Here is a 15868-nt window from a genome sequence, read left to right as displayed (position 1 = left end):
CATGTTGCTGTCCAGTTCTCCCAGCACCATTTGTTAAAGAGACTGTCTTTTTTCCATTGGATGTTCTTTCCTGCTTTGTCAAAGATGAGTTGGCCATATGTTTGTGGGTCTAGTTCTGGGGTTTCTATTCTATTCCATTGGTCTATGTGTCTGTTTTTATGCCAATACCATGCTGTCTTGATGATGACAGCTTTGTAGTAGAGGCTAAAGTCTGGGATTGTGATGCCTCCTGCTTTGGTCTTCTTCTTCAAAATTACTTTGGCTATTCGGGGCCTTTTGTGGTTCCATATGAATTTTAGGATTGCTTGTTCTAGTTTCGAGAAGAATGCTGGTGCAATTTTGATTGGGATTGCATTGAATGTGTAGATAGCTTTGGGTAGTATTGACATTTTGACAATATTTATTCTTCCAATCCATGAGCAGGGAATGTCTTTCCATTTCTTTATATCTTCTTCAATTACCTTCATAAGCTTTCTATAGTTTTCAGCATACAGATCTTTTACATCTTTGGTTAGATTTATTCCTAGGTATTTTATGCTTCTTGGTGCAATTGTGAATGGGATCAGTTTCTTCATTTGTCTTTCTGTTGCTTCATTGTTAGTGTATAAGAATGCAACTGATTTCTGCACATTGATTTTGTATCCTGCAACTTTGCTGAATTCATGTATCAGTTCTAGCAGACTTTTGGTGGAGTCTATCGGATTTTCCATGTATAATATCATGTCATCTGCAAAGAGCGAAAGCTTGACTTCATCTTTGCCAATTTTGATGCCTTTGATTTCCTTTTGTTGTCTGATTGCTGATGCTAGAACTTCCAGCACTATATTAAACAACAGCGGTGACAGTGGGCATCCCTGTCGTGTTCCTGATCTCAGGGAAAAAGCTCTCAGTTTTTCCCCGTTGAGGATGATGTTAGCTGTGGGCTTTTCATAAATGGCCTTTATGATCTTTAAGTATGTTCCTTCTATCCCGACTTTCTCAAGGGTTTTTATTAAGAAAGGGTGCTGGATTTTGTCAAAGGCCTTTTCTGCATCGATTGACAGGATCATATGGTTCTTCTCTTTTTTTTTTTTGTTAATGTGATGTATCACGTTGATCGATTTGTGAATGTTGAACCAGCCCTGCATCCCAGGAATGAATCCCACTTGATCATGGTGAATAATTCTTTTTATATGCTGTTGAATTCGATTTGCTAGTATCTTATTAAGAATTTTTGCATCCATATTCATCAGGGATATTGGCCTGTAGTTCTCTTTTTTTACTGGGTCTCTGTCTGGTTTAGGAATCAAAGTAATACTGGCTTCATAGAATGAGTCTGGAAGTTTTCCTTCCCTTTCTATTTCTTGGAATAGCTTGAGAAGGATAGGTATTATCTCTGCTTTAAATGTCTGGTAGAACTCCCCTGGGAAGCCATCTGGTCCTGGACTCTTATTTGTTGGGAGATTTTTGATAACCGATTCAATTTCTTCGCTGGTTATGGGTCTGTTCAAGCTTTCTATTTCCTCCTGATTGAGTTTTGGAAGAGTGTGGGTGTTTAGAAATTTGTCCATTTCTTCCAGGTTGTCCAATTTGCTGGCATATAATTTTTCATAGTATTCCCTGATAATTGTTTGTATCTCTGAGGGATTGGTTGTAATCATTCCATTTTCATTCATGATTTTATCTATTTGGGTCATCTCCCTTTTCTTTTTGAGAAGCCTGGCTAGAGGTTTGTCAATTTTGTTTATTTTTTCAAAAAACCAACTCTTGGTTTCGTTGATCTGCTCTACAGTTTTTTTAGATTCTATATTGTTTATTTCTGCTCTGATCTTTATTATTTCTCTTCTTCTGCTGGGTTTAGGCTGCCTTTGCTGTTCTGCTTCTATTTCCTTTAGGTGTGCTGTTAGATTTTGTATTTGGGATTTTTCTTGCTTCTTGAGATAGGCCTGGATTGCAATGTATTTTCCTCTCAGGACTGCCTTCGCTGCATCCCAAAGCGTTTGGATTGTTGTATTTTCATTTTCGTTTGTTTCCATATATATTTTAATTTCTTCTCTAATTGCCTGGTTGACCCACTCATTCGTTAGTAGGGTGTTCTTTAACCTCCATGCTTTTGGAGGTTTTCCAGACTTTTTCCTGTGGTTGATTTCAAGCTTCATAGCATTGTGGTCTGAAAGTATGCATGGTATAATTTCAATTCTTGTAAACTTATGAAGGGCTGTTTTGTGACCCAGTATATGATCTATCTTGGAGAATGTTCCATGTGCACTCGAGAAGAAAGTATATTCTGTTGCTTTGGGATGCAGAGTTCTAAATATATCTGTCAAGTCCATCTGATCCAATGTATCATTCAGGGCCCTTGTTTCTTTATTGACTGTGTGTCTAGATGATCTATCCATTTCTGTAAGTGGGGTGTTAAATTCCCCTGCAATGACCACATTCTTATCAATAAGGTTGCTTATGTTTATGAGTAATTGTTTTGTATATCTGGGGGCTCGGGTATTTGGCGCATAGACATTTATAATAGTTAGCTCTTCCTGATGGATAGACCCTGTGATTATTATATAATGCCCTTCTTCATCTCTTGTTACAGCCTTTAATTTAAAGTCTAGTTTGTCTGATATAAGTATGGCTACTCCAGCTTTCTTTTGGCTTCCAGGAGCATGATAAATAGTTCTCCATCCCCTCACTCTCAATCTAAAGGTGTCCTCAGATCTAAAATGAGTCTCTTGTAGACAGCAAATAGATGGGTCTTGTTTTTTTATCCATTCTGATACCCTATGTCTTTTAGTTGGCGCATTTAATCCATTTACATTCAGTGTTATTATAGAAAGATATGGGTTTAGAGTCATTGTGATGTCTGTATGTTTTATGCTTGTAGTGATGTCTCTGGTACTTTGTCTCACAGGATCCCCCTTAGGATCTCTTGTAGGGCTGGTTTCGTGGTGACAAATTCCTTCAGTTTTTGTTTGTTTGGGAAGACCTTTATCTCTCCTTCTATTCTAAATGACAGACTTGCTGGATAAAGGATTCTCGGCTGCATATTTTTTCTGTTTAGCACACTGTAGATATCGTGCCAAGCCTTTCTGGCCTGCCAAGTTTCAAAGGAGAGATCAGTCACGAGTCTTATAGGTCTCCCTTTATATGTGAGGGCACGTTTATCCCTTGCTGCTTTCAGAATTTTCTCTTTATCCTTGTATTTTGCCAGTTTCACTATGATATGTCGTGCAGAAGATCGATTCAAGTTACGTCTGAAGGGAGTTCTCTGTGCCTCTTGGATTTCAATGCCTTTTTCCTTCCCCAGTTCAGGGAAGTTCTCAGCTATAATTTGTTCAAGTACCCCTTCAGCACCTTTCCCTCTCTCTTCCTCCTCTGGGATACCAATTATGCGTATATATTTTTTTTTTTAGTGTATCACTTAGTTCTCTAATTTTCCCCTCATACTCCTGGATTTTTTTATCTCTCTTTCTTTCAGCTTCCTCTTTCTCCATAACTTTATCTTCTAGTTCACCTATTCTCTCCTCTGCCTCTTCAAGCCGAGCTATCGTGGTTTCCATTTTGTTTTGCATTTCGTTTAAAGCGTTTTTCAGCTCCTCGTGACTGTTCCTTAGTCCCTCGATCTTTGTGGCAAGAGATTCTCTGCTGTCCTGTATACTGTTTTCAAGCCCAGCGATTAATTTTATGACTATTATTCTAAATTCACTTTCTGTTATATTATTTAAATCCTTTTTGATCAGTTCATTAGCTGTTGTTATTTCCTGGAGATTCTTCTGAGGGGAATTCTTCCGTTTGGTCATTTTGGAGAGTCCCTGGCGTGGTGAGGACCTGCAGTGCACTTCCCCTGTGCTGTGGTGTATAACTGGAGTTAGTGGGCGGGGCCGCAGTCCGACCCGATGTCTGCCCCCAGCCCACTGCTGGGGCCACAGTCAGACTGGTGTGTGCCTTCTCTTCCCCTCTCCTAGGGGCGGGATTCACTGTGGGGTGGCGTGTCCCGTCTGGGCTACTTGCACACTGCCAGGCTTGTGTTGCTGGGGATCTGGCGTATTAGCTGGGGTGGGTAGGCAAGGTGCACGGGGGCTGGAGGGGCAGGCTTAGCTCGCTTCTCCTTAGGTGATCCACTTCAGGAGGAGCCCTGTGGCAGCGGGAGGGAGTCAGATCCGCTGCCGGAGGTTTGGCTCCGCAGAAGCACAGAGTTGGGTGTTTGCGCGGAGCGAGCAAGTTCCCTGGCAGGAACTGGTTCCCTTTGGGATTTTGGCTGGGGGATGGGCGGGGGAGATGGCGCTGGCGCCTTTGTTCCCCGCCAAGCTGAGCTCTGCCGTCAGGGGGCTCAGCAGCTCTCCCTCCCTTTGTCCTCCAGCCTTCCCGCTTTCCGAGCAGAGCTGTTAACTTATGACCTCCCAAACGCTAAGTCGCGCTTGCTGTCGGAACACAGTCCGTCCGGCCCCTCGGCTTTTGCCAGCCAGACTCGGGGGCTCTGCTTGGCCGGCGAGCCGCCCCTCCGCCCCGGCTCCCTCCCGCCAGTCCGTGGAGCGCGCACCGCCTCGCCGCCCTTCCTACCCTCTTCCGTGGGCCTCTAGTCTGCGCTTGACTCCGGAGACTCCCTTCTGCTAATCCTCTGGCGGTTTTCTGGGTTCTTTAGGCAGGTGTAGGTGGAATCTAAGTGATCGGCAGGACGCGCTGTGAGCCCCGCGTCCTCCTACGCCGCCATCTTCCGGAACCTCTCTGACAGCTTGATTTTAGCCCAATGAGACTCTTTTTGGACTTCTGACTTCCATAACTGCTACAGAATACATTTATGTTGTTCCACAAACAAATCTGAGTTGTAGCACTACGTTTGTGGTAGTTTGTTACATCAGCAATAGGAAAGTAATACAGGTTCAGTGAAACAGGAAATACTAGGAAACGATCACAGATTGGAGGGCATTAAGGGGGCATAATGACTACAGGTAATGTGGCATCCTGGGTTGGAAAGAAAAAGGGCATATCCCCGCCCTTTTGCTCCCAGGAGTGTTAGCCGCTCTATGGTCCCTCCGACTCTACCACCACTCAGGACATATGCAGGTGCCCAAATGGGACATGTGCAGGAGTCTATGTCTGAGCTGCAAACACAAGACCGCCCATGAGGACAGTGCATTCCTCTTCCTGCCTTCCTCCTTGCAGGACCAAGCATCCTCTCCACCCCGGTCAGAAAAAGTGAGTGACAAGAATGGGGGACTGGGGCCTGACAGTTGGATAATGGTGAGCATGAAGCTGGGGGCATGGGAAGCTGCATGAAGCTGTTTCTATAGAAGAAGCTTCAGGAGCTGTGAGTTTCATTACCACACCAAGAGATCACAGAGCACAGTCCACTCTATTCTCATAGTCAGGGACTTAAGTCATGCATATGTGCTTTTTTAAGGCACCTTTAAGGCACAAGGCAGGGGTGGAAGTGTTCAAAACAGGGGCTGCCCCACAGGATGCTGCCTGCAGGAATTGGTGGGGTACTATCCATACTCTCTAGGGACCAGAGCTACACCCATCAGTCTCCTGAGAGCCATAATGTCCAGCAAGGCTTAGGACAGGCATCCAAGTGGCCATGCTGGAAAGGGGGCTGTCCTCCTCCCGAGGCCCAGCTGGCAGTCCCCATCTTCCTCGCTGCCCGCACTGCTCAGTCTCCCCTGAACCTTGCTTCAGTCTTCAGAACTTGAGGCTTTGTCCTCCTGTCTCCCCGCTGCCAACTTCTCAGTTTCCAGTGTTCATGTTCATAAGCAATTATCTTCATTTGAAAGTGCAGGAGCGAAAAGTGCCTTTTCATGACTGCTCTGGTTCAGGTAGGGCTGGCATGACTTGATGCAGCATCTTGGTGAGTCTCCTAGAAGCTGGTGAATAATAATCTTTGTCATATGACTGTGTGACAAGTTGCTAGGATTATGAGTTATTTTCTAATAACTCCCTATGTAATGCCAACCATTTCGTTAAGCTGAAGGCCTTGTGAAGGCGATTCTGAGGTTTTGCTCTCTGACACTGAACCAGAGATGGGGTGTGGTATCTGACAGCCATCCACAGAGCCAGCTAGGACCCTGGTGTCTGCAAATGGGCAGTTTGAACAGAAGAAAGACTTTAGCAGATGACAGTGGACTCAAATGAGGATTTGGAGAGCCCTCGAGCAGGAGGGGGTTTCGGGTTCCCAGGCAGCAGGCCATGAAGAGGGTCAGCCACCCCAGTAGGGGTAGAATGAGGAGCTCCCACCAGACCCCATCTGGATCTGCCCTGGGCTGACCAGGGGAGGGTCGTGGGAGCAGATGTGGCCTGAGGGGAGCTGGAGCCCTGGACGACATCATGAGAGGGGCGCTCTTGGCACATGTTCCAGGACCAGACCCCATGGGGTACTCGAGGGTGGAAGCAGGGCTCCTGCATGCTGTCCTTAGAGGGAAATGACTGGTGTTGGATGGTGCTCCCCCCAGGCCGGATGGCCCGCTGGGAGGTAGCACCCAGGATGCCCCAAGCCCCACCACAAGGGTCCTTCAGGAAGGCATTTTCCAGGGTGCAAAGTCCTCTCCAGCAATGTCTGTGCTGACACCCACCACCCAGGTCCTGGGCAGTTGTACCAGGGTGGGGCAGAGGAGGCAGGAGCTCCTCTGACCATTAGCAGGAAGATCCCCTGAGCCTGCCCCCTGATGGGCTGCTGTGAGAGGTCTCAGTCATGGTCCTGCTCCTCTGAGAAGCCTCCATTCCCCAGCAAAGCCTGATCTGGACTCCAGCCTCCTTGGCAAGGGCTTGACAGCCTGCCTGGCTCTTGCCTGCCCTCTTCTGGGGCAAATATCGTTCGCAGCTACCCTAGGTCCTTCATGAGAGGGTATGGGATGTTACACCAAAGGCCATCCACAAGACAGCATCCAGGAGCAAGGCCACATTTACCTAGCACCCAGATGAAGGGTCTGTCCAAAAACCCCTTCAGAAACTCTCTCCGTGGGGATGCAGTGAGAGTCCACAGGCCCAGTGGGTGTGTGCTCTGAACTGCTGGCCCATTGAGTGCCTGATGTCCAGCCTGCTCAGGGAGTGAGCCTGCAGGAGAACGCTGGGCCACCCAGCCAGCTGGGATAGAAGGGGACCAGGCTGGGCAGGAGAATGGGAGAGCAGGGGCCAAGCTTGAACATCAGAGCAGCCTTCAGTGGCCACAGTTCCAACACTCACCTCCAAGTGGAACCTTCTCCATCCTTACCCACTCTGTCTTACAGCCCACCTCTCATCTCCATTTCAGGACAGATATTGACCCAATGGGGCTGGGAGAGGGCACATGGGCTGGTCCAGTGTCCGGCTCTCAGTGTCCAGCTCTCAGTTTCCTCTTCTGTAAATTGGGAAGGATAAAACAGTATAATCGTGTGCCTTGATGTGATATTGTATTCATTTTTTAGGACTGCCTTACAAATTGGATGTGAGGGATCTCTTCTCTCATATTTATGGGTGCTCACAGTCCACAGTCAAGGTGTTGGTAAGGCCATGCTCCCTCTGAGGTCTGGAAGGGATTGTATTCTTGCCTCTTCCAGAATCTGGTGTCCCCAAGTTTTCCTTGGCTCGCGTTCACATCGCTCCAGTCTCTTCCTTTTCACAAGCCTGTCTTCCCCCCGTACCTGTATATGTCCAACTTTCCCTTTTCTTATGAGGACACCGGTCAGATTCATTATGGCCTACACTAATGACCTCATCTGAACTTAAGTACATCTGCAAAGACCCTACATCCAAATAAGGTCACCTTCCCGGTCCTGGAGATTGGTAGTTCAGCATAATTTTAGGGGGGCATAATTCAACCCTAACAAAGATTATACAAGGTGTCATCTGTATGTAAAATGACTGGCTCAAAGTAGGTGGTCAGTGAGAGGGAGCTATTATTACTAAGCATCTAAGGTGTACCTTCCTTCCCCCCATTTAATATTGTTGAATCAGTATATGTGTTACAATCTATATCTAAATTGATTGGTGCAGTGATTTTTTCCCCTTGAAAATCAGTTATCAAATGGATGACCCATCTCAAATGGATGGTCATGTGCAAACATGGTATAACTTGTTGTATCACAAGACTCAGAAACCCTCACTGTGTCAATGACCTGGAGAATGTGGTAGGAAAAAGAGAGAGTGGGTGCCCACAGATAATGCCTGCAGCTACTATAAACTTAGGAATAATAGATCATTGTTCCGACAGATGTTGGGGGTCCAGTTTGAGGCGTGGGGGGAGGAGAATGGCTTGTTTGAAAGGATCTGGGGATGATCTGACTCTTGCACTCATTTCGTGACCACTCCTTGAGCACCTACTGTATGCAGGGAGGTTGCTGGTCTGTAACAGGCTTCCTGAGCTGAGTTCTCACTGACCATAGGCCTAGGATCGCAAGTAAGCCAGAGCAGGGGGCAGTGTGCTGCTCATGAAGCTGGAGAAAACAATCATTTCAGGAGGCCACAGGATCCCAGGATAGACTGGAGACTGAGAGAAGGCAATCTACCAGTATTAGAAATGTATGAAACAACCTCACTGAGCTGTTGCCTTACATTGCTCAGTTCTGCGTGCTGTGTTTACACACAGCATCTAGCATGGCCCAGGCTGAGTCCTGTTCTGTTCCAGGGGTCAGTCTGGGGAAAATATTTTTGTAATGAGTTCTCAGAGCCCAGACTAGAGGACTTGCCCGAAAGGAGGGTTCTCCTGAGACTCCACAGAGAATGAATGTAGATGACATTTTTCTCCTGAAAGGTCCGCCTGCCTCCACTTGCTGGCTTCCGTGTACTTGCAAGTGCCGTTCCCTCAGTTTGCATTCCCCTTTCTTCTCCTCCTGGCTTGAAATCTTACGTGTCCTTTCAGGTTCAGCTCAGCGGTTCTCCTGCCCTGGAAGCTTAGCACATACAATGTTGTGTGTTAGCAGTGCCTTCCACAGCACCTGGCATGAAGCAGACGCTTCATAAAAGACATTAATCTAAGGTAATAGTAGAAGTGGAGTTTGTGGGCTGCCCCAGCGAAAAGGGTGCATTAGGAGAAGGCATGGGGAAGCAGGGGGCATCTGATCAGTAAGGGCAGAGGGTCCCAGAGAAAAGTGACAGAAAGCCAGCATGGAAGTATAAAGGTCAAAAAGCAAGCGGTGAGTGGAGACATAGGAAGGAGGTCAGGACAGGGATGAGTTGAGAAGGGAATTGTGTGGACAGCTGGTTGGTGACCTCTCACAGGCACATTTCTTTCTGTCTTCCCAAGAGGCCTGGCCACATGTACTTGACCTGGGATTTACAGGCACATCTCATTGAAGGAGAGGGTCCCAGGAGCCTCCCTCTCCACCTAGGAAGACTTCCTGGAGCCCCTGGTGGCAGGAGAGGTCTGGGGTGGGGGGTGGGGGGAAGCACAGGGACACTGTGGTAGCTCTGGAGGCCCAGACAAAGCCTCCTCACTCCACCTTCCAATAGGAAATGGCCCCTGCTCCCTTCACTGGGAAGCTTGCCCCAAGACGGATGGATGCTGACCCACTTGTTCCTGGGGCCACCTTCAGTGACAAGAGGGCCAGTAGGGCTTTGGGACTGCCTTCCCTCCCTCTTGTCTCTCAGCAGTTGCAGTTTGCAAGTCCTCAGGGATGCCTCCATGTGAGGAGTGGCTCTTTCCGGGCTCTTGAAGACCAGGGACAGCTGCAAGTCAAAGCAGACCAAGGCACTACTTTCTTGGTCCCTTCCATTGCCCCCAGCCTCCTCCCCAAGTTCCCTGAGCCCCCCAAACCCAGCTAAGTGTTCTACCACACCCTTGTCCAGACCCCAAACAGCTCCCAGGGAGATCTCAGGAAGAGAAAGACCACACACTTCCCCCAAGTCAACTTAAAGTAGCCAGAAACACAGGGCCCTCTCAGGAAGCAAGGGGTGCATTTTGCAAGTGGAGTCCTGGGGACTCCAGTGATTCTTTAATTGGTGGCATTGAGGGTGTGGACATTGGGGAACTTAGAGTGGAGAATTGTGGGTTGAGAGAGGGTCAGCGTTCAGCTGGCACCTTGTGTCTCCTGGCTGAAGAAGTTGTCAAGCTGATACTCCAGGAAGTTTAGTAGGTCTGCTGGCCTTGCCCAGGATTGGATCCCAGCTATCCCTCCTTCCACTGGAGCAGTGGTGAAGCTTGTCTGAGTCTTCTAATTCTATGCTCTCTCCATTTTGCTGCAGCCCAGGGGAGGAGCCAAGTGGTGTGAGAGCTGGGCCACAGCCATTTCTGTCCCCTAACCCAGGCCTTCCATGACCAAAGTGTCTGAATATACCAGGATACTCTCTTACACAGCCCTGCTCTTCAGAAGCCTGCCCTTCACCCCATCAGATTGGAGCCAATGTGAACGTTGAATTGGACAAGCCACCAACTTATCGGAATGGTGGTGCACATCCAACCATGGTCCAGATATACACTGATGCTTCTGGGACACTGTGACATTTATCCACTCCAAAGCCACATGGATGTGCTTTCTGGCTTTTTCAATCCTGAGCCATTTCATACCTCTGTATAGGGAAGGTGGAGAGTCTGTAGTAAGATGGCCCTGAAATCTGGTGGCAAGTCAAAGTTTGCTAGGGGAGATGATGAGGGTGTGCATTTATATTTCCATGAGAGCACCAGTAGAGTACAGGGCTGGACTCCAGTGAAGCTGAGGAAGTCCAGATACATCCACTTTGTGAAGATTGGTGATGTGAGGCTTTGGGATAGTCTGATTCTTCCCTTATGTTCCCACGGACAGGCTTCTAAGCTCCCCTCGGCAATTTGGCTTGTCAGAGCAAAAGATTGCATTGACAATTGGTTTGTGTATTAGTGTTCTGTTCCTCGGGCTGGACAGCCCTCACAACCTAGTCCAGTCTGGGGGACTGTGAGCCTGAAGAGCAGTGGTTCAACTCTGGGACTCCCTGGGACCTCACCAAAGTAGTACCTGCCCCCAAAGCTCTGGACATGGAGCAGCCTGCCTGGTCTCTGTCTGTGAAGGTTTTGAAAGGGCAACAGTATCTGTTGTTCAAGTGTCTTAACTGGCAATCCCAGTCTTAATGCCCGTTTGTGGGGAGGTCACCAGTAATTAAGATGGTGCTAGCCAATCTGCCCACTGGCAAGTACCTCTGTTTTGCACTGTGGGCTGCAGTTTTGGCAGGACCCCAAGTTGCCTCTTTGCTCCTACACGTCTACTAAATGGGTAGCTCAGGGCACATTATATAAGCTTCTCTATGCCTCAGTGTTCTCTTCTGTATTTAAGTATTCATTGAGAACCTCCTCAGGGTTGGACACTGGACTCTATCCAGAGGATGGACAAGGGAGCTGGACCAAAAACTCTGGGACAGAGTTCTGGCGCTTCAGCAGCTGACAAACCTGATTCAGGTTACTCATCCTTAAAACCAACCTGCTCATATAATAATATCCATTCTCCAGCGGGTTTGGGAAGCCTAATTACCACTTGTGAAATGTTTTCTGTTTCTCATAAGAAAGGTGATACATCATGGCAAGGTATGACTATCATAATTGTGAACTTCTCAAGCTGCCCCAGGGCTAACCCATATAAAACTGCCATTCATGAAACCTTGCTAGTGTGACAAAGTACAACTATTATCCCTAATGATACTAATGTGCAAGGTATTGCTGTGCTCATGGAAAAGTCTTAAATCAGCCGGAAGTGAAGAAGGTAGACTAGGGCACCTGCTATGAACTTGTCCAGCTCTCCAATTCCAAAAGTAAATAGACTCTTTGAGGAGGCAGGCATCCAGAAGGAGCCAGAGAGCAACACCAACTGAGCACCTGGTGTGAACCAAGCACAGTGCTATGCACACTATCTCATCTGAGTTTAGGGAGTCAGTTTTATCATCTACATTTTGCAGAGGAGAAAAAATGGGGCACAAAGATGTTGACTTGCCCAAGGAAGGTGAACCTGGCAGTTATGAATAGATGGCCTGGAGTGAAGGGAGAGGCCGGGTGTGAAGTGACCCCAAAGTCTAGGCGAGGGCCGAGTCTCTGGACTACGTTGGCAAATGGGAGGATGACTACCAGATTTCCAGTTTGGCGTGCCCCCATGGATAGGTCTGCTGCCAATGGAGAGAGAGGGCAACCCAGGAGGGGAAGGCAGTTGGGAGGAAAGATGACAGGTAGTCCAAATTTGGGACCGCCAGCCCACGTGTCCATATGCCAGCCTGGGCCTTGGGAGGGAAGTTGAGACGCAGACTGGGGAGATCTAACAGGTGAAGCCTGGGCTGAGATCGCCAAAATGCAACGTGTCACCCGTGCCCACTACCCACCCCACCCTCCGAGGCTCAGGGGAAATCTCCAGAAGGCAGCAACGGGCCAAGGTGACAGGTGTCTGCGAAGACCTCCCCCGCGGGACTCCTGGGGTGGGGGGCGCTCCTTTTCCGCAGGCCTGCACCGGGTAGGTTTCTCTACTCGGCTCTCCGCCGCCGCCCTCAGGCTCCCCGACTCTCCCAGCCTCCACGCCCCCAGCCGTCTCCTGGGGCAGTCGCGCGAGCACCCAGGGCCGCGGCCAGCCGGGAGAGGGACGTCGCACGTGGCAAGCTGCGCTTCCCCGGCCGACGGGGCGGGGCTCGGGCGCATGCGCCGCCGTCGTACGGAAGCCCGGAAGGAGGGGCGGGGGTCGGCGGTTCAGGTTTCTGCGGGCGGCGGGCGGCGGGCGGCGGGCGGCGGGCGGCGGCGGCGGCGGGGACGCGGCTCGCGGCGGCACCATGAACCCGCTGTAACGCACAGGCTGCGCGGCGCGGGGGGAGGGGGGTGGAGGAGGCCGCCGCGGCGAAGTTCTCCGCCATGAACCTGAGGGGCCTCTTCCAGGACTTCAACCCGAGGTGAGGCTCCGCCGGGGAGGCGCGGCGGGCGTGAGGCTGCGGCGGGCGGCAGGGCAGCTCCCTGCGAGCGGCTCTCTGGGCAGCGCTTCCCGCTCCCGCGCCCGGTGCCTCGAGCCCCGGGCCCCGGCTCCGCGGGAGCCGCGTTCCTCTCGGCCGGCCCACCCTCGCTGCTGGCCCAACGCCCCCTCTCGTCCCCTCTCCTCGCGCCCTGCTGCCTGGCCTCCGTTCCCCGCACCAGGGCCATTTCGCTTGACCCGACACCCCTAACCACCCCCTCACCACCACCCAGCTGTTTCCTCCAGTTCCTCTGAGCCCTTGAGGTTTTCCTTGGATATATGCCCACCCCTCGCTTGTTTGCTGCTTTGTCGAGTGATATCTGAAACGACGTTGAATCCTCGGAGTCGGTGTCAGGGTATGGCAATACCTTACATAATGCCTCTGGGGGTGAACCTGACGATTTTCCATATGCGGTTTCTCATCGGTCTTCACTGTAAGTTTATTTGCAGGAAGTAGATATTACCGTCCTGCTTCCTAGCTGGGGAATATCCTCTGGACAGTGTGGAGAGAACACTGACTAAGGAATCAAGTGCCTGTCCTTGCACTTGCCCAAGTGTTCTGTAACTCTGTCCATCACCCCCCCCTCCCCCCGCCCCGGGCCTTGAGCTTCCTGAAGCAGAGACCCATCTTCTGCTCTTCTCACTATCCCCAGCACCTACCACCGCGTCTGAAACTTAGCAGGCCCTTATAAAATGTTTGTGGAACTAGACTGAGCCAAAAGACCTGGATTGAGGACCAGGCCTCATGTAACTGGGTTACATATTCCCTGCTCATCTGACAACGAGTTGACCTAATTGATCTTTTAAGTCCACTAGTCTGTGAAGGGAGTACCTGTTTCCCTTATTTGCTGGTGGGAAGCCATGCCCTCAATCGACCTTTTGTATTCTAGGTCCCTCAGATGCTGGGAGGTCCCAACTTAGGGATGGAGAAGAGGCATGTAAATATATGATTGACAACACTTTTCAGTATTGTATGGAGGGAGCCCAGTGGAGGCCACTGCCTGGGCTGCTTGTGGGAGATGAAGAGAAGTCTTGGGAGAGAGAGATTGAGAGAGTGTTGGGAGCGCAGTCTCCCTAGGGACAGTGACACTTTAAGCTACGAGCCATCGTGACTTCCTAGGTACTCTTATTCTTTGGGCACTACCAGAGTTCATATTCTAGTCTGGAGTGCCAATGTTCCAATCACAGTGCAGTCATTATCATTGTTGGCCTTGGAGGCAGTCTGGGTAGAGGAGCTTGTTGAGTAGGTAAGGGAAAAGTGACTTCCACTGCCTCTCCTAGGGGTTAGGATTGGTCCACAGCCTAGCAGCGTTGGTCCCGGAGTTGGACAGGCTTTGTGTGTCTACCTTGTTTGGCAAGAGTGATAAGAAAGGTAAGTAAAACCTGACTTGTTTTGTAGTCTTGGGCCACTCACTTATCTTTCTGTTTTATCTGTAGATTTGAGTATAATCTCAGCAGGATGGGAGGCTAAATTAATGATTGATTGCAAAGTGCTTTACAAATAGAAAGTTCCAGGACTATTTTGCAGGGTGACAGATAATTCAGAACCCAAGAACTGCCTCGAGTGTTCTAACTGGTGAACAGAGTTGCCAAAGCACAGCAGTGCTGTGCACATAAGATCCTTAACCATTTTTTTCCTGTAGCTTCTTCCCTTCCCCTCCCCTCCAGCAAAAATTATGATATGAAAATCACAATGAAATATTAGGTATCTAAACAGATGTATAGTAATCGTCAACATATTTATCAACATTTTACTTCTACTGGGATTGAAAGGCATCTCTAAGTTTAAAGACCTTTTATAGGGTGCCATTTTCCTGATGCAGTGTTGACTCAGTGGGAGTGAGCAGTGTTACCTCACAGTGGTGATTGATATTAGAGTGGCCAGGTAATATTGGCAAGTCCAATTTTTTAGCTAGTGATGTGTCATGTCCCGTGGGCACACCTAGTTTTGAACATTGTTCTTTAGTCTTGTTCCATGCTGGGGCGGGCCTTCTAGACAGCTGAAGCACAAGCCAAGGAGTGTAGACAGGAAGATACCTTGTGCCAGGGCCTCTAACCTTGGTGCTACTGCCTTTCTCCCTGCCTCTAATTCAGAGCCAGTTCAACATCTCCCTCCTACCCCAGGACCTTGGCACATACTGTTCTCTTTGCCAAGAATGTTTGCCTCTCTTCTCCTGACCTAGTTAACTCTTACTTATCCCTGAGGTTTCAGCTCACTTGTTACTTGCTGAGGAAAGTTTTTCTGACTTCCCTAAGTCTGCTGATACCTGTTTATACAATCCCTGTAGCATGCTGAACTCTTCCATCAGAGCACTTACTTGTACCCTTATATTTGTGTGCTTATTTGATTAATGCCTGTCTCCCCTACTAAACTATAAGCTCCATGGGGCCAGGGCCATGACTCTGTTCATTATAGTATCCTGCATACCTGGAATAGTACCTGACTCAATAAATATTTGTGGAATGAATGAATGAATGGATGAATGAATGAATGAATACAATACTCTCCAGAGCCTATAGGAGAAATCTGAAATGGCTTCTTCCAGTCACTGTTTTCCTGGTGGTCTTTGGCTTGGTTCTCTTTCTTCTTCCCTCCCTCAGAATGCAGCCATTCCATTGGAGAGACAGGGAAGATGGTGATGCTAAGGCAGAATATGGCTGTCTTTACCTTGCGGGTTATGTGTGTCACAAAAATAGTCCCTGCCATGGTTTTGTGGGTCCCAAGGCATGGGCCATGGCTCCAGATCTCCTTTCCAACCTTTTGATCTTGGTGAGTCTGAACCCACCACTGTATTGCCAAGGCCCTGGGAAACTGCAGTAACAGAATGATTCACAAGTGTCAGCACTCGGATACACAGGGCTGCCAGCTGACCCTCTGCCTATTTCCTTCTGACCCATAACTGGTTGCTCATGAACCTCTTTTTAGATACACAGGTTAAGACTTGCTGAAACACACACACACTGGACCCACCAAGTCCTTCCCTGAGTGCCTAAGGCTTCCTAACTTAGCAGTGAGGGAGCCTCATTCATTGAAGAGGCAG

General features: G+C 49.1%; 1 protein-coding gene across 2 annotated transcripts in view; it reads left to right on the top strand.

Moving 5' to 3' along the window:
* Window positions 1-12600: 12600 nt before the first annotated feature.
* Window positions 12601-15868, top strand: part of TMEM185A (transmembrane protein 185A) — a 36746-nt gene continuing 33478 nt past the window's right edge. The window contains exon 1 of one of the 2 annotated variants that reach the window (XM_019439985.2): window positions 12601-12771. In XM_019439985.2, coding sequence (XP_019295530.2) covers window positions 12734-12771 — 38 coding nt within the window. In that variant the 5' untranslated portion in view covers window positions 12601-12733. Of the gene's footprint in view, window positions 12772-14122; window positions 14200-15868 lie in introns of those variants that run through there. The other variant, XM_019439987.2, reaches the window with a different exon arrangement.

This window comes from Panthera pardus, unplaced genomic scaffold (assembly GCF_024362965.1).
Source record: "Panthera pardus isolate Hobbes unplaced genomic scaffold, ASM2436296v1 HiC_scaffold_27, whole genome shotgun sequence".
NCBI classification, from domain to species: domain Eukaryota; kingdom Metazoa; phylum Chordata; class Mammalia; order Carnivora; family Felidae; genus Panthera; species Panthera pardus.
This window is presented reverse-complemented; position numbering and strand designations above follow the sequence as displayed.